This window comes from Ruditapes philippinarum, unplaced genomic scaffold (assembly GCF_026571515.1).
Source record: "Ruditapes philippinarum isolate M1 unplaced genomic scaffold, ASM2657151v2 ctg13516_1_1_1_1, whole genome shotgun sequence".
In the NCBI taxonomy this organism is placed as follows: domain Eukaryota; kingdom Metazoa; phylum Mollusca; class Bivalvia; order Venerida; family Veneridae; genus Ruditapes; species Ruditapes philippinarum.
The window spans coordinates 78-19,356 of record NW_026865983.1 but is presented as its reverse complement, the minus strand read 5'-3'; the positions used below and the strand labels follow the sequence as shown (position 1 = coordinate 19,356).

Here is a 19,279-nt window from a genome sequence, read left to right as displayed (position 1 = left end):
ATTATCACGTGCTGAAATAAATACATGCACTTGAATTCGTAGTTGATTTTCCATCCATTCTATGACATAATATTTTAGCCCCTGGTCTAAATATTATCTAAATATAAATGAGTTTGATAAAAACTACCTAACAATAATAGGTATAATAGCGTAAAACATTGAACACGCATAATAGGTATTTTTATACTACCTGCTTTAAAGAAATGTTAAATCAATATTTTATACAGAAGGTCAACTTTGTATGATTATCCCTATGGTAATTATAATTGTGGAAACTAGAAGAAAATACATGACAATATGTTAAAAAAACGTATGAAACATGATGATATGAGATCATGAATAAATATATACAATGGATGTTTTGGATAAATATAAATAAATTTCAAATATAGTTAAATTTTCAATTTACAATGACGTGATAAAATAGTTTTGATCGGCTTGATACGTATCGTATTAGCTAATCGAGTATAATATACTTGTCGTGGACATCGGAAATTAATGAAGACTGCGTAGAAAAGTATAAATGTTCAAACTTAGCGTATTTAATCGTACTTAATTTTATCTTATTTATGCGCAGTGCAGAATATAGGTGGGAGAATCCAAAGAATAAGTGTATATTAACGCTGGACAACTTATAGAGTGACAATTTATCTGATAACTACATGTGTTTATGAGCGAATAAGTATAAAAGGTTTGTACATAATGAGAAATATATATGTAGAAATATACATGTACGAGGACATTGGAACATTTCTTAATATAATTTATCGTCGTAACAATTACTGCGTTGCTTACATTGTAATGTTAATATGGGGTTTATTGGTTGAAAATTCAAAGAACTGTATTATATGTTAAATAATATTATATGTCACAGGTTGAGAAAATGTGCAGTCTGACCGGGACTCGGGCCCAGGGCATTCGGAATACTGTTCCGCGGCTTTACCGACTGAGATAATGGGCCGCTTACCCATCTTCTCCCATTTATTGTAAAACATATATTTTGAAATTGTTTTTCAAATAGATGAGAAGCAAAATGATGCGAAAAGTAAAAGATATGGACACAAGTGAAAAAGTGATGTTAATCTTAATGGCAGTCATAATGTCGCTGGTTTTAACCATCGTGACAAAGGAAATCATCATGCAGCACGGGAAAAAGCACAGCATGTCCATGACAGATGTTAAGGTAACGTTCACACTTTAATAACAAACCGTTCTTATGAAACATGTTAAAATTGTTCGTATTTTACCAGATTGGTAAAACATGTTCATATTGGGAATTTGTGATTAGCATTTCTATTTGTAACGCCGATGTAATCCTTTTTTCTTGGTTTCCCAAACAATTCAAAATACATATGTTATTGGCTTTTCTACTGGTTGTTTCAAGACATTTTAAAAAGTTAACTATTATACTTTTTATGTTTTAAAGGAAAGCACACCAAAAACACAAGAAGTGACACTTAACCATATACTAAATGCACAAAATGGGGTGACATCTTATCTAGGTAAGTTATTTTAAACACATGACGTAATATAGATAGTTGTAGAGTTATATCAACTATATATTAGTAACATGAGCACAATAATACAATTTACGCAATTATTACGACAGCTTTGAAAAGATAAAAGAAAATTCAAATATATTAAAATGGAAATGGGAAATTAAAAAAGTAATACATGACAATAATATCAATAGTTATAATCTTAGTTTAAAGATACTAGTTTTGTAACGACAGTAATAACAAATGGAACTTTATTTGAACCAATCTAGGACTTCTGTGAATGCAGTAGACCCGTTGTAGTATCCTTACTACTTTCAACGAAAGTGGCTTTATTCATACATCATTGAAAGCGTATTGCCATTTTTATACAGCAATGAATGCATATTGCCTTTTCTGTAGGTACAACGGTTCACAATGATCAACAGCAAGACACCATTGCAACACGCAAGGAAGAAACTTTGCCTATCCTCGTGTCATACATGTTACATTATAATAAATTGAAACATGTTTTGAAACATGATCGGAAAAATACTACCCATCTTCCCCAAGCTGCAATAACACGTCATAAGACATTGAAAAGAAAACCGCTTCAGCGAAGGAAGACATCATTGCTTGGTACACTGAAGCAACAAAAAGCTGATGATATAAACGATCCAGATATCCGGTATGTATTTATTACATGTTGTATGCGTTTGTTTGAACTGCTTTTTTAAAACATGTTCATAGCTGTCTAAAGGCGTAGTTTGGCAGATGTCAGCTATACACATATCATTTCCATGTTGAATTTAAAGCTACCCAAATTAAAGATTCATTACTGGTCTTTTAAAATGTAAAGATGTCAAATTATTCAACTGTACTTCCAATTAAGAAATGACTTTGTTTTATTAAAATGTTCTAAGTAGATGTATGTGAATGTGTTATTTAAGATGAGACTGAAATAAATATTAATTGAACTGACTTGAGTCATAAAACATACAAAATTAACTCGGCTGTTGCATTTGCGTGTTTGGTTTAAAGGGTTTCGTAAATCCATCACGCAGAAATGACATAAACTTTTTGTTTTACTTTACAGTGTTTCATAGCAAACATGAATACTACGGTAAAGATACGGACGAGTGAAAACATGGAAACTTCAACTGACAAAACAATGGGGATACAAAAGGAGTATCTTGATATGGAACTTGTATTTATCTTAACTAGTTTTTATTAGGCTAAGATCTTTGAAGCGCCTTGTGATCCATTCTAATTACATATATGAAATCAAATACAAACAATTAATCGAGATACCCAATGATTTGTATCATATACCTTCTTATGTTCAAACAAATCATAACGTAATGATATCACATCAACATCGTTACTATTTTCTTCCTGTTGGATTGTATTACATATGTTATAAATTAAACAAAGCAAATATGTACATGTACACACCTCGTTAGATCCCAGCCTAGTATCATCTATTCGAGTCAAATATAAGGTGCAAATACAGCTACTCCTATTGTATAACCATTTCATATCTATCACATTTGTCATAGGTAAAACGATAGATACAATTGGAATAGAATTTGGCATGAAGACATAATGTGTTTTTGCAGTACAAATTTACATAACGAGTATAAGGGGTGATTTTTAAAAATACACAAATATATACCACCTTTTTTTAATTCATGTAATAGCTAACAAGTGAAATAATATCATTGTAATTTATATGGTTAATTGAAATTGTTACATTTTAAACAGAAGTGCCGCTACTTTAAACAACGTTTAGGTAAAGACAGTGGTGATTAATCTTAGGTCAAGGCAGGTGTAGGTGTTATTGAGAGATAATGCCAGGAAAGGAAAGAGCGAAGCTGCTAAATTTATGTGAATCTGTGATATACTAGTATACCTGATGGGAACCTGCAATACATTTGTTTCAATTTTTTTTTACCATTATGTTTTGAATTTCTTTTTTATGTGTTCGTCTGACCAATCTTTAGTCCAAATATGATCTCACCGTGTTATTTATTGTCTTATATTAGTATAAATTAATAATAAGTTGTATGAAAAGAAGGATTTATGACAATTGTATGACAAGCTAGACTTCTTTCATTTTTCAATATCGTACACATTGTATATCTGTTCCTGTTATTTACTTTGTAAATATTTTAAAATATTTTGCTCAAATGGCTCTTGTCATTACAAGTTATTGTGGATAAAAGTTTACAGTAATAAAGTTCTGGAAGCATAGTCCTCCTTTATGTCGTTTTGAAAGTTTATATACAGGTAATAGACTGAAAATATTCATTTGAAAGTATTTTGATATTTATATAAAATTGATTGTTTTTTGGTTTCATTTGTTATTACTATAGTTAATAAACTTATAATATATAAACACTGTTTTGATAATTGTCTTTTGATAGTTTAAAGGTTTTTTAAAATATATTTCAAATATATTTGAATTATGACATATTGGCAATGCAGCACGTGTCAATAGATATTTTCTGTTATACAGATTGTTTGTTTGTCAGATGTGTACGCCGAATTTATGACATTTTTGGTCATAGCTTGGCGGACGGTTCACCTAGCGTAGCAGGGTTTCCTGAATGTCTAACCAGAAATTATCAATTTCGCCACAAGAGACAGATTATAAATCTGCAGTGAGAAACAAATGATCATTAAAACAATGAGATATATTGCCATTGAGAAATTTCGCCTCGCCCGAGAATCGATCCAACAGGCCACTGGTTTGTAAATCTGATGTTCTCCCTATTGAGCCTATTAAAATATTCAAAAATACGTTTACAACAATATTTTTACACGTAAGGATCTATGTTGTTTTAGCCAGTAAAACGGAACATAGATAATACACATTTCATGATCATTAACAAACTCAAATAACTACGTTTGCATTTTCTTTAATGTCAGAATTTGTTAATTTGATATGTGTAAGGATAAGATAAAATGATTGGTGTAGATGTTTATCTTTCATACAATTATTATTTTACACTGTTTAATAAAGAAAGAATAAGACAAAGAATAGAAAAGAATATTCATATGTCTTACATTAAAATACATCATCACATAAAAAGCACATTAAGCCCCAGAAATGAATATATTCTTCATCCTTAAGAAAGAGCAAGCATGTTTTATTATATTGTTATAATTGATTTGGAGCACGTTAGATATGTATTACTCTGATGTGAAATCATTTGCCATAGACGTAACAAAATAGTAAGTTGACTTTTATACAAAATACTTAATAACTGTGACTGAACTATATATAAGGTATTTAAGAGCGTAAAGTAAAATGGAAACTATCAAAGCATTAAATACATGTAATACTTTATCTTTTATTTTGACAAATGCTAGCGTATATAAAACTTGAATGTGATTTACAGTATGTGATGTATTCATTTATTTCACACCTTTTAACATTTTTAGATTTTATTCTTAATCATAACCTCATCTATTAATCTCATCTATCATCAATACATTCACATGAGGCAAAGGTTAAAATACCATACAAAGCAGTATATAGGCATTCTTTATAGAATTACCAGTTACGAAGAGGGATAACTCCACAGTACATATTACCGTAGTGCATATGTGCTGCAGATTGTTCTCCCTTATTTATACAGTTTATTTCTAATAATTTGACTCAGTGAAAAGTTAAAAGAATCATACATTAAACATAATGTTGGAAGGTGATAATTTGAAAACAGCACTTTTGTGACAATCGATAAAAACTGTTTACAATTATTATTGGTTTCATAACGAAAAAAAAACAAACAACAACGACAAAATAAAAAAAATAAAACAAACAAAACCAAAACAACAACAACAACAACAAAAACAAAAATCCCAAAAACAACAACAACAACAACAAATAAATAAAAAAACCTTTATGAAATTATTAAAGCACAGTAGGGATGAAAATATCTAATATCTAATATAGTATTTTCAGATAAATTTTAAAGATCCTGTAACTCAAAATTTTTATGGTTTTATATTATAAATATGATGCTCAAATTAAGATTTATCAATTTTGTAAGTTTCAAAAGGCATTATTTATAAAGATATTACCGAATTTAACATTTCATGTAAATAAAAGGAGGTAATGAAAATTATTTTCTATAAAGTAACTTGACCAGAAATTCATTATTTAATATATTATTACCCTAAATATACTCGACTTATCCTAAATATACTCAACTAATCTAACAGTAAATTCATTATTTTTTGAGTTGTGGAAAAATGTCATGTTGCTTAATCTTATAGAAAGCTTGTCTCCTGCCTCCATTTTGACTAATGAAGATACTTGACTTCCACCCACGTACAAGCTTTCATTGTCTATTACCAGATATGTTTCAATGTTAGACATAACCTCCGTGTCCTCTTTTTCTAGCTTGCATGAACGAAATATACTGTGTTTGATTTGTACTCTGAAATCCGTAGCACTAAACACTCCGTTTGAAAAGTCAGGTGGTACCACAAATTCAATAAATGAATGCACAAAATAACGACCATTCAAAGGAACTGTGATATGTCCATTTGTGTACGACATGTGGTTAGACCTAAATTCTCCATGTTCAAGCATATCTTTGTCAGGTTGCCATTCCCTTATAAGTGTCATCCCGTCCTCTTTTTTATCTAATAAAATAAATGGATTGTTTTTACAGACACTTAAATTCAATAAATATAAATAATTATGAGTTAAATATTTGTCGATTTGTGATATATAAAACTTACAACTTAAAACTTTGTACAAAAATAATGAAAGATTCAGTAAGAGAAGACAACATTGCACTTGAGTTTGATACAAAAGTTGAACAAAAAGTAGACTGGTTTACCATAGTTTTTATTTGGCAGTTCTGTTCCAATAAGTTTGATAAATATCATTTGATTTCGAACTTCATTTTCTGCAAGGCGGCTGTGTTTTTCTAATTCATCTTGTTTTTCCTGGACAACCTTCAAAAACCAATAGTAACACTAAGATCGTAATACGAAATGCAGATGATATATGTCAAAATTTTTCGATCATGTCACGTGACTATATGCAGTTATTTAGTAAAGTATAGTACATGTAATTAAGTACATTGCAAAGTCACTATCATGTATGTCAGGTTCATCGTAAGATAAATATTACAACAATCATTAATTGAACATATTTAACGTTTTTGAATAATTGTATCCATATTAGAGTTAAATAAAAACGTACTAAAATACAATATTTAAGTTTGACAAAGTTACGCATGGGCACTGAGTAGCCCGCCTCCAGATCCATGCTAATTTTCATGAAAATTTTGAAAATGTATTTGAATGTGTAAAATTGTGAAGTAACCAAAAGATAGCAATTAACACATTATCAATAGCACTTACACTCCACGTAAATTACCAAAAAGTGATCAAAATATGCACAAAACGCTTTACTGCGTTAGAAACGTAGTAGAAATATAATTGTCGATACTGAAAAATCGGTCGTTAATCGCACATAATATGTTAAATATTACTTTAATCTTGAAGTCTTTACTTTTCCTTACATCTTAGTGTATTTTTCTAAAGTTTGATTTTATTGAAATATTTTGACTCATCTGGAGGCATGTAGCTTACAATTCAGATTCATATCAAAAATATTTTTCAAATCTGTTCATCTATCATGATTTCATACTCATTATAATAACGTCGATATTACATTGCATTTCAACATGATAAAATGCATTGCATTTCTTTTAGATGTTTAGTATGATAATGATATACTCACCCTTTCAACATACTCCGTAATCTTTATTTCTAAAGGTCCACACTGAAGTGTTCCGAGCTTATCCGTTAAACACATATTGTTTGTTCTTGGTGTTATTGTTGGTCTAGATACTTTCCATAACAGAGTCAAAACAGCACACACCAACACTACAAATGTCAGTCCGCTCACTAGAATGACCTTCATATTCATTCTTAATTCTACTCCAAGGCGTGGCACCACTTAATCTAAAGCTAAAAATCAAATTAAATCTGATTGGCTTATACAGTAACTGGTTTATCTACTTTACGGAAATAAACAAACTGTAGTGCTATACTACCAATAGATATGATAAAATACTATTGCATCATCGAAAAGAAAGATGATCATTTCAATCAAAAGAAATGTGAATGGGACAAGTAATTTTAAATCTAATGCGACAAATACTGATATGAAATGAAGTTGATTTACAAGTTAAAATTTAACAGACTTTTCTTCACTTAATGTATTTGATTATAAGCGTATTTGGTATCTCGAGCGCCCAATATAAGGTTTTATGGAATCTGGAATCTTTTTACAAAACTATTTAAAAGGAAATAATGGAAAAAAAATAACAATCCACGTCTAGATTTCTTTTTTTTTTCATTGTGAATTATTTCAATTGAAAATTTAAGTGTAAACAAACAGACAAACTATTACCAGATATTAGGACAATTCAGAACAGTGGGAGCTTATCAATTTTTTTATTGTGAATGGAGACACTTAAGTCAAGAATGTATTTAAATTTCACTAACTTAAAGGTTATTGTTTGAACCAACATGTAAAGATTTATATACCGGTGTTCCGTAGGTTTGCTGAATAGTTAATCACATGAAAGAACCAAAGTCACTGACGGGATTTGAAACCACAGTTGTGAGGGGTAAGTGGTTTGAAATCACTCGACCGTGGACACTCCTAAATTTATTAAAAATTGGTATAGAAAGTTCATAGGGACCTCTATATCAAATAATAATTGACAACGATTAAGACACAGTAATTTGATAGGTTGTGCTAACTGTTATAGTTGTGTACCTGACTACCCAAAATGTTTGTTTTAGTAACAGGAAAAGCGAATTCTATTATTATCGTTTAGGTAAAAGAATTAAATACATCAGCTTTTATGACATAACAAAATGACAAGGTTTATGCAAATATATTGAAGTTTTTATCACAATTACAGTGTGTTTTTAACAGTATGATTGTCATCATTTTGCAATGCCAAATAATGCTTTGACAATTATATCTTATAACAAATATTCATTAGGGATTGTACAAAAATGTATATCAACATTTAAAAGAAACAAAATTACATACTGTAAGGTTTTGTAACATTCTTTATGTTAGACATAGGTTTAATAATCGCAAATCTCCTCATTAAATTGTATCATTATATCCTCTTAATGTGCAACATGATATTAATGTTATAATCTAATAGTATGTATGTAACATCAAATGATGCCTGTATGTAAAATACAATTACAATGTTTAGAATTAAAACATTTTATCTGGATTGCTTCCCTTGCAACGTGCGAACAAAAGTTTTGTTATTCATCTACAATTAATCTGTCGACACTTGTGTATCATTGAATTAATAGGCTAATGTTTCATCATATAGTATAAGGTGTTTCAGCTACAACACACGCTTTTTGTTTTTAGTTTTGGAACGTGTAACCTATATGAATGAAATGATGATGACGATGATGATAAAATTGACAATTTCGATTACTATGACGACGATGACGATAATAATATGGTGATGATGATGATGATGATACCTTATAGGTGTGTTGATGAATCTAATAATGATGATAAGTAGGGCACTGGTAAAAATAATGAAAATATTTTGAAATAGTGGCAGTGCGAGAAACAATCATTCGGACATCAAATCTCCTCATTAAATTGTACCATTATAATTATTCTCTTAATGCGCAACATGATAGAAATGTTATAATCTGATAGTATGTATATAACAACATTTAATATGTTTACATTTATGTATGATACAATTACAATATTTAGAATTAAAACATTTTACCTGGATTGCTTCCCTTACAACGTGCGAACAAAAGTTTTGTTATTCATCTTCGCACTTGTGTTATTGACGTAATAGGATAATGTTTCGTCATATAATATAAGGTGTTTCAGCTACAACACATGCCTAAAATACAATACATGTACTTATATGCATATCAATACTAAAACAACCAGGTTGATGTGATATTGGATACAAACATGTCTTTCAAATGTTGGTTTATTAGGGGTTTCGTCAATGTGAACCTTAAACATTCACTCGAATTATTTATAGACCAATGCATGTTAGCTATATCGATTTGAAGGGAAAAAAAGACAATTTTTGTGCGTTTAAAATCAAATGTGCGTATAATACACAAAGTTTGAAGTAAATTACTCTTTAATTGTATGAAAGGGTGGAAGAGTTTTTCTCTTTTCAAACGTATAAGAAAGTCGCACTTTATATCAGCCTTAATATACCAGCAGTTTACAAAATTGTGGACACTCATTTACCATGTCATAAACATTTATAAATTATGATGTATATAAATAGGGATGTATCCTTTCTGTTGAAAATGTGTAAGATTTAAAATCGCACATTGCGTTAACTGACGCACAGGTATTATAGTTACATGCACTCCAGAGCATGCCCATTGATTAGCTCATTTTTTGCTGGGGTTTACTTGTGACGGCAGAGAAAGAGAAAGCGATAGAAATATAATCAGATGCTCGTTGATTGGTTACTTTTTCCTAGGGTTTTATATTGCAACAACAGGGAATGTGTTTTTATGTTTGACTATGATACAAAAGAGAAAGAACATCAAAACACTCAGCAGTCTGATTAATACTCTGGGTCTACGGCCCCTCGTACAAATCAGATAGCCTCGTGTTTCGATGCTCTTTCTATTACATGGTTCAAACAACTTCTCAGTACGGTAATGTTCGAGCCACACAAGCGTCGGCGGATTCTAAATGATCATTAGAGGTTACAGAAAGTCGTTTGTTCTAGTCAGATGCCCGTTTGTATCTGCAATAAATAATTTTGATAATTCTTCCTACACTAGTAAAGCTGGAATGTCGCCATATGACCTATTTTCTGTTTTGTACGACGTAAAATACAAGATCAAAAATAATAATGTATATCTGTAAAAACAGACTTTATCACGCACACTCGAAAGAGATAAGGTCAAGGAAATTCGCTTTTTCAAAAATAAATATAATCCGCTCTTATAATTACTTAATTAGGAAATGATCTTTACAATAAGATCTTTTGTTAGAAAGTAAAACGTAATTGATTCCACTTAAAACGTTTCTGATTATAACCTGGATAAAGTTTTAGTAGGTCAAGAATTGTAAATCATAATTATATCAGTTATGCGACTAAAATGGTAACGTAAAACCTTTTTCGTTTTGTACATGTTTAGTTTATGATGCCTTCAAAATTCACAATTGGACATGTGTGTATAAGTGTTTTGACAGTTTCATCTGTGTTTATACTCGGGCTTAACATCGTTTTATATATAGTAAAAACTGAAGAAGATCAATTAATTAATTCAGGATATTTCATAAAAGAAATTCAGAATTTTGCATATTTCTGTGACGACTTGTCATTGAGTCCGGATGAAGATGACGTCACGTTTAAAGTGAGAAAGAAACTTTTTGACGTCTACCTACTGAAGAATAGATACGTCTGTAGCTTCCGGAACCTTACAGAGCCACTGCAAAAGGTTACTTGAGATGCCTTTCCTTTGTTTTTTTTTAAACAGCGAAAAATCATCAATGTCGATTTAAAAATTAGATTTGAATATATGTTGTAAGGAACGAAATACTTACTTGCAATTTTTTATTAAAGGTAAAATTTGTTCAACGTCGTGCACTTCCATGACATATTTTGATAATTCAGAACAACGTTTCATTTCATTGTAAAAAAGAAATTCAAGGAATATTAACATAAATTTTTATGATAATTACAGTTTGTAGAAAAGAAATCACGAATACGGCTTGCTTCAGGTATTATGACTTCTTTTCAAAATGCTAATAGTAAATAATTTCAAAATATTATTTTCAAGATATTGATAAAACGATCAATGAATTAAAAATCTGGTGCCGTAATTATGTTACTGTAAAATATTTTATTGCTTTTGTTGTTTTATTTTAATACCCTTCGGTTGATATTGCTTATTTAAATTGCAGACGGGAAGGAAAGCCTCTTAAAATTATCTAAGAACTTATTTTGTGGAACCCCAAAAATATATATATATATAATTGATGTTATGTATGATTAAACGAATAATTGATACTTTTATTTGCTGTAATATTTTAAGATCTACCTTTAAATATTTTGCTGCATTATATTTTTTTTTATTTTGATCAGGACAGGAAGGTAAAAGATATTTACAGTGTGGCAACACAAGTTTAAGAGAGCCTTCGGGTCGCCGAACTGCAGCATTCAGAAGTTTGTCAAAACACCAAACCTACAAAGGTTCCTCTCTTTGTTATCGCCATTATAATCTAACTGATCCATTTTTTAAAATGATTCTAAATTTTGATTACAGTATGGTTTTAAAATAATTTGCAAAGATAAGTATACATACATATCGATATTCACAAATCTAATTGGTACAAAACCACTAAGTTCACATAAATATAATGTAGATGACTTCTGAACGTTTTCACGCTGATAACATTTCATCAGTTCCTGAATAACACTCGCATTAGGATCGGACGACCACCAACAGGTTGTCACAATTTCGTGACCTTTCAAACAGCCAATCATTGGTGAGCTTTCACAATTTTGAAAGCGATGCGGATTCTAATTTTAATCGCTGGAAAACCAATACTGAGTAGATAATTTTCACGATTTCGAGAATAAACCTGTCTTTTTCCATTGTGGCAGGGAAACTGGCATAACAAGCTGGCCAATTAAAATTGAGTTTGTTATTTCTAGTTAATTTGTTTTAAATTTCTTCTTTTTTCTTATTAAATCAAAAATTGTGTTACTTCCACGGACAATGAAATTTTGATACTTCGACAAATACATATTTGTAAAAGACGCTTTGATTGCATGGTTGAAAATAGCTTTCTCAGGAAATCCAAAACACAATGAAAGCAAAGCATATACGGCGGCAATAAGATCTACATGTAAGAAATAAGTAAATCTGAGCTTCAGTAAGATTGGAACACTTATTTGCAGTGATTTAATAATCATTCGCAAACGCTTCAAACATCCCCCAAACCCCGGATTCAGTCCGATAAACTCGGCAAGGTATATTGTGGGCATTATTTCTTCAATGTTTGATGGAAAGCATACTCATATATTTTCATTTTGTTGAAATAAAATGATTTGAATCCCGTTCAATGATTTCTTTTCTTTTTATCAAGTTGGAGAATCGAATGCTGTCATAAACTGGGACAAACACCCAGAGCGATCTTTTATATCTGAAGATGTCGAATACCATAAAGGAGAAATCAAAGTATCCGAAGGTGGATTTTATTTCATCTATACAACTGTTATGATGAATCTAACTAAACCTATGGTGAACCTCGGTGAAATGTGCAGATTTGCTCTATATGTTTGTGCAAACAGGAAAGGGTACGAGCGTATTCTTCTTAGTTCATTCAAATCATTCAACACATCATGTACAAATGACATTACTAATAACAAAATGAACGACGCCACATCGCTGTCAACTCGAGGCAATGTTTATGTCACAAAAGGCGAGTCTGTTTATGTCAAAGTATCGGGCGCGAACAGAATAATCCTTGAATCTGTCGGAAACACGTTCGGAATAATGCCATTGTCATAAATTTATGAAGAAAGGCATAGTAAACATAACATATTAATAATCTTGATGCGTTTTCGAATTCAGGCATTCTTAAAAGCAGGGCAATGACAAGATAAACCAAGTACACTATACGGGTACTATTTTAGACATGAGACGTTTACTCCTGTAAAGTTAGCAAACTACACTACAAAGTCGATTTCAAAAATTATCTTAGTCTTATCTGTCCGCCACAGAAAGCATGATAACGAGGCTCCAAAATGCGCAAATATACGATGATTGGTTAGCAGAAATGTAACATAACAAACCCCTTTTCGCCTCTGACGTTTTAGAACGTTGCAATACCATAAAAACCATAAAAAACGTGTGAAAAAGTAGGGACAATGAATATTTGCTGGAATATCCTTGCTGTCCTTTACTTTTACCTTTTTAAGATCAAGTTATTTCAGTAAATAAGTTGCATTATCTTAACATGAGTGCTTTGAAAAAATTAGAAACCAATAAACTAGCGCAACCTAACCAGTCACGTATGATCTATCAAGGAAAAAAGAAATAAGATTGACATTAAAGTCACATTAAAATTTTCAATGACTGCATCAATTACCTTCGAATATATGTAAGCATGAGATAAACGAGATATTTTCAAGAACAAACAATAGAATGCAAGTCAGAATATATGACAAAGGAACGTGCAACAATGTAAATACCTATATATTGTAGAGTGTATATCAATATAACAGTTTAATTAAATCATGATCCCTCTTTCCTCTTTATATAAATAATGTAACTACGTCAATTTTATCCAAATCAAACAATATTCATATCTATATTTTACGTTAATTTATGAATTTGTACAAATTGTCGAAAATGAATATAATTTCCTTTGGTTTGTCCCACGCAAATAGAACTGAGAAATATATATCTAAAACATAATTACTGTAGATGACCTCCATTAATACAATTTGAAATTTTTCTATCACCTAAAGGAAATATGTCCATTTTGTAAATATATTTCCCGTGCTAATCTTTTTTATTAGTATTTGAACTTGTATCACTATAATAATGCTTATGGTATATAATATATAATGCTGTTGTAACATTTATGACAATAAAAATGTTGTTGTTGTTTTTCTCATTCATGTTTATTTGTTTGTTTTACTCTCTAATTCTGTTATACATGTATATATGAAAACTATATTCTGTATTTTCGGTTGTTAAGTGTCATGCAACTATTATATATGTATAAAATGCATTAAGGATGTACTTTATGCGATGTGTAATTTTGCACTGTCTATACATGGCGACTTTATTTGTGAAATTTTAAATACGTTTGGTCAAAGTAATGAATAGTTTAAAACCGATTGGGAAGGTACTTTATGTCTTTGCAGAAGATAAATACCACAAAATATGTTTGTAGAATCCCAGCGAACATAATGCAAAACACATACATACACGCGCGCGCGCACACACACACACATTTTAAGCAGCCACAAATAGCTTAAAAGTCAAATAGCAGTAAAGAAACTCTATAGAATCAAAGTGCTGCAGCACTGAATGCGACAGACATGCAACCGGAGAGACATTAAGGCTTTTTTTTAGAAAAAAAACAAAAACAAAAACAAAACACAAAATATATAACAGAGAAAATTTGTTCCATACAAGTTCGAGATTTGTAGAGCAATATATTTTGTGTCCCAAACTGATATAATTCAGATTTTCTACTTTCAAGCACTTAAATACAGAATGAACTTTATGCCTAAAAACTCTGGTCAAACTTGTATATCAGTGTTCTTATCGATTTATTCAAAGAAATATTTCTAAAATAAAACCATGCAAATAAACTTCAAGCATAATACATTATACATTTGAGAATGCTATTTAGAATTGCTTCTTGTTATATCATAGTGGGCATATAGACAATAAAATATAAGTCATTTGTATTTTTATTTCTCTTGGATATGTCTCATTAAAAAAGTTTTAGTTAAAATCATCAGCAATTAATAGATCTAGTGTATTTTTTATATTTTTTTTATTTACAAGGTAAAGATGTAGAGGCCAGAGCACATCGTTTTTATTTTAATTTAAATGTCACTTAAGCACTACTGTGTTTAGTTGTCCTTTTCAATTTCACACTAAATTCCATTTTCAACTTGTTTGCTTCCAACAATTGTATAGAATTTCTTAAAGTATTGCATGTAATCCGCTGGTTTATTACATGTATAATGTGTACTCCCTAATCGCCTGTCCAAAAATCAGGCCAGGTGAAGCAGAATCTATTTTTAGAATAACGTGACCTAGAAAAATATGTAAACAAACCACAAGAATCGGAAGTAGAACTTATATTATATGAAAGACTACATGGTGGTAAAGGGTTGAAAAACTCTCTTCTTACATGCATTTTCAAAAATAGATATTTATACTAACCATTGTACTGTATCTAATTTATTAATAACTGCTGAATATTCAGCTAAACCCGCGGTATGAGTCACGAAAATAGTTCTTCTTTTATTAATGCGCGAGTTATCCTAGAGTCACGAAAAACTTTTGATTTGTTAATAATAATGTTTTGTATAAAGTAGAAATATTTATTTCCTACTAATAATGTCTTGGAACTCAGAGCTTACACCTTTATTGTAGTATAATTTGCTGTCCTACTTTTTCGACAGCAGTAAATCGTTTCGGCAGTAATTTGCATATTGCGCAATAATACTACGGGACTACAACGTTTTAATCAATAATATACGTTCATATTTTAACTTGGATAACTTAATTTGAAATTGAAAAGGCTAAATATGGAAGATTTTAAGATATCCCGACAAAGTATGGGAGTTTTGAAGGATCAAATTCATGTACTATTTCTTGGGCTGTTAATCGGTTTAGGACACTTTGCGCGATTGTAGCCGACGAAATCCCATGTGTAGATGACTTAGCTCTGAACGCGCCTGAGGGCGCGTCCGTCGCAAAAACCTGTTGTTTCCCAAAGATAAATCATAAACGACTTAGTTAAGATTGCTGATCCTCTTAAATCATTTAAAATTACCCTGTAAACAGTGCTTACATCTATACAAAATAAAGATAAATAGAATGGAATCCTAAAGGAAAACATAGATGAGTAAAAGTTCAATAGTTACAGGTTTAGTTTGACAGATACGGCAACAGTAAATGCAAGCTACTGTTGAAAAACATGCCTAAGCAGAACGCAACAATTAAACACGAACATATTTTTTTAGATGTAAAAAGCAAGCAACATATCCTGCGGGATATAAGTCAGTATTCATGTAGTAATACTGGAATCATTCTACAAGAAAAGGATTAAATGCATTTAACTATATGTATACGATCTTCAAGATTTAGAAATACATCCCAAGACCACAGGTGGTCGGCGTGTTGTATGACACATATAATTTAGTAAAGGTATGCAACTGGTCGCCGCTCATTTTTCAGCACTCATCTTAATGTGACATGATCAATGAAATACTCCGTACGATAATAAAGAGGAGCAATCTGCTGCAGCGGTTACTTTCATTACGATTGAGGATTTGACTTATCAGATAAAGGTTCGATATAGTTTCATATGATGAATTGATTGTACAGTTATTGCAAATAATAATTTATTTAATAATATTTAAATGCGCAATACAAAGAAATATTCATTCAATTCGAATAAAACTGTTCCGTTCACAGGTGGCAGTATCAGTGTTTGGACACCCCACCCCTATCTGCCCCTGGACCCCTACTACAACCCTGAAAAAAAATTCAACACTCTAAGGCTTACTAAAAGGTACCAAATACAAAACCACCGATGAAATTATATTAAAAAAAAAAATTTTCCACTATCAAAATTATAGTTATAGAAAGGTGAAAAGCCTACTATAAGTTCATTTGCCAAACAATGTGGAACACGGGAAATCGTCGTTTCGGCGACTGAGGCGCATTCCGAAGGCATTTGGCTGCATCATTCATTTACATCAATAAAAAGAACTTGAATTCCACAGCTTACTTAATTCAAGTCTGACGAATATCAATATTATATCGATTTTTTCTATTTCACGGTAATTTTTTACTTGTCGTTGCCATTTTGGATTCTGATACCTACATGTGTTATACGCGATCTGATTGGACGTCCAATTTGGCTCGTCCAATCAGATCGCGTATTTCAACCCAGGTATCAGACTGCAAAATGGCTACGACAATTAAAAAAATACCGTGAAACAGAAAAAATCGGAATGATAGTGATATTCGTTGGACTTGAATTAGATAAGCTGTGGAATTCTAGTTCTTTTTATTGATGTTAATGAATGATGCAGCGAAATCCCGCCGGAATGCGCCTCAGTAGCCGAAACGACGATTTCCCGTGTTCCGCATTGTTTGGCAAATAAACATATAGTAGGCTTTTCACCTTTCTATAACTATAATTTTGATAGTGGAAAATTTTTTTTTATATGATTTCATCGGTGGTTTTGTATTTGGTACCTTTTAGTAAGCCTTAGAGTGTTGAATTATTTTTTTTCAGGGTTGTAGTAGGGGTCCAGGGGCAGAGAGGGGTGGGGTGTCCAAACACTGATACTGCCACCTGTGGTTCCGTTCAGTCGGGTAATTTTTACAAAACCCACCGATCACATCTCAGTTGTTTCTCTCTTGCGGTGACTTCGAGATTAGATATCTACTTATTATTGGCGTCCGCGCCGAAGCGCGGCGCCTCTTATGGAATGAGAAAGGGCGACAGTAACTTCTCGCTTTTAAGTCGGTTATAATAGCCGATCATTCCGATTGGTATGAGGGTGTTTGATTATTTAAGATATGTAAAACAATGAATAGCGAACTGGAGAATTTCGCAATGCAAATATATTCAAATGAAATAATAATCTTTTCCGTCAATTAATATTGCTCTTCGGGATTTTATTAATCATTTTGTAGTACATGGTATGTTATTGTTTTACATGTATCCGAAAGCTGTAAATAGAATGATGACCTTAGTCTGAAAATCTGTTTATAGAGGAATGTACAATTCGCCGGTCTCCTATCGGTAATTCCCGGTCTCTCCCGGTCTATTTTGACCGTGATTTACTAGAGACCGGCGAATAGTATCACACGTTTATTGTCCGGTCTATCCCGGTTTTGGAGTAGATGTTTGATATCGTTACAGACAAATAAGTTTTTTTTCCAAAGTGAATGTTTGTCACTTAGTTGGGTTACAATAAAAAGTAGTATACTTAAAAAATCAGTATTAAAATGGCACATAAACACACAAAAAAGAAAACAATATTCATAAAATATGTAAAAAATAATATTAAAATAGATCTTACAATTATTGTATAATAAAACAATTATGCTCAACATGATCAACATGGTAATATAACCAGTGTCATATTTGTACTAAGTGTGAACAGATATCTTAAGAAGGGGTCTTCGCTAATAGCGATAACATAATAAGGGACAATACACAAGTGTGGTGTTGATCAGGCGTTACACAAATGGATTATAAATGTTTGTACATATCTGTTGCTATTATTAATCACGATATTACATGTAACATGCTAATATTAATGTATTATTCATATAACAAAATAGATTATTACAAAAAATATACAATTCAATTGCTGCATTTCTTGCTTGGACGCCCTTTGATGCTTTGCATCAATGCTTTTCTTGTACTCATTGTAATGACAGTTTATTTCCCTTATGAGTAATCAATTCCCTACCATTTGATACGAAGATTTTGAAATGGTGACAAAATTTTGAAGTTATGGAGTTCACATTTAGATAAGTGGGGCGAGTTGCATACTTTTACTAATTTTATATGTATCTCGTTCATATGTTTAGATCTAACTCGTTTGCTATATTCCCTTCATCATACAATTTGATTTCGTTTCATCAATGCCACTCTCTTCAAATGAAAAGAAAAGAAAAGAACTACATATACAAGTAAGAGAAAGAACAGCATAGTGCACAATACTTAATAAGTATAAAAAGCCTAGTATACAAATCAAACGGTGGCATACTTACGCTATGTCGCATTTTCGCTATTGCGCCGCAATATCCGAAAATGCAGTGACATGAAGGGGCGACAAAAAAACAGAACTTCACATAAAATATGTCATGTTTTTGCATAACATCTTCCGAGGCTTTGTTTTTCCGAGGGCAAAACTTTGTTGTCCTATCGTGAGTTCGCATTGTTGCATTGTTTCATTTATAGTTTCTGTTGTTCAAGCGCATAGCCAGATGCACAT

The 19,279-nt window shown here is 31.3% G+C and overlaps 3 protein-coding genes across 4 annotated transcripts; 2 read left to right on the top strand and 1 right to left on the bottom strand.

Moving 5' to 3' along the window:
- Positions 1 to 547: 547 nt before the first annotated feature.
- On the top strand, positions 548 to 2,212 carry LOC132730939 (uncharacterized). The gene is made up of 4 exons (XM_060717022.1): positions 548 to 691; positions 1,022 to 1,183; positions 1,427 to 1,502; positions 1,899 to 2,212. The coding sequence occupies exons 2-4, from the start codon at positions 1,022 to 1,024 to the stop codon at positions 2,210 to 2,212; spliced, it is 552 nt and encodes a 183-aa protein (XP_060573005.1). The 5' UTR covers positions 548 to 691.
- Positions 2,213 to 2,960: 748 nt separating this feature from the next.
- On the bottom strand, positions 2,961 to 9,569 carry LOC132730937 (uncharacterized). Of its 2 annotated transcripts, none has more exons than XM_060717020.1 (4): positions 9,293 to 9,569; positions 7,243 to 7,472; positions 6,332 to 6,449; positions 2,961 to 6,131 (listed from the first exon to the last, which is right to left on the bottom strand). In XM_060717020.1, exons 2-4 carry the CDS (start codon positions 7,429 to 7,431, stop codon positions 5,680 to 5,682), a joined length of 759 nt encoding a protein of 252 aa, XP_060573003.1. In that variant the 5' UTR covers positions 7,432 to 7,472; positions 9,293 to 9,569; the 3' UTR covers positions 2,961 to 5,679. The 2 variants fall into 2 exon arrangements, with proteins under 2 accessions (XP_060573003.1, XP_060573004.1); XM_060717021.1 differs by lacking the exon at positions 9,293 to 9,569 and adding an exon at positions 8,055 to 8,313.
- An 898-nt stretch (positions 9,570 to 10,467) lies between these two features.
- On the top strand, positions 10,468 to 14,182 carry LOC132730936 (uncharacterized). The gene is made up of 4 exons (XM_060717019.1): positions 10,468 to 10,994; positions 11,241 to 11,277; positions 11,642 to 11,749; positions 12,649 to 14,182. The coding sequence occupies exons 1-4, from the start codon at positions 10,695 to 10,697 to the stop codon at positions 13,071 to 13,073; spliced, it is 870 nt and encodes a 289-aa protein (XP_060573002.1). The 5' UTR covers positions 10,468 to 10,694; the 3' UTR covers positions 13,074 to 14,182.
- Positions 14,183 to 19,279: the final 5,097 nt, after the last annotated feature.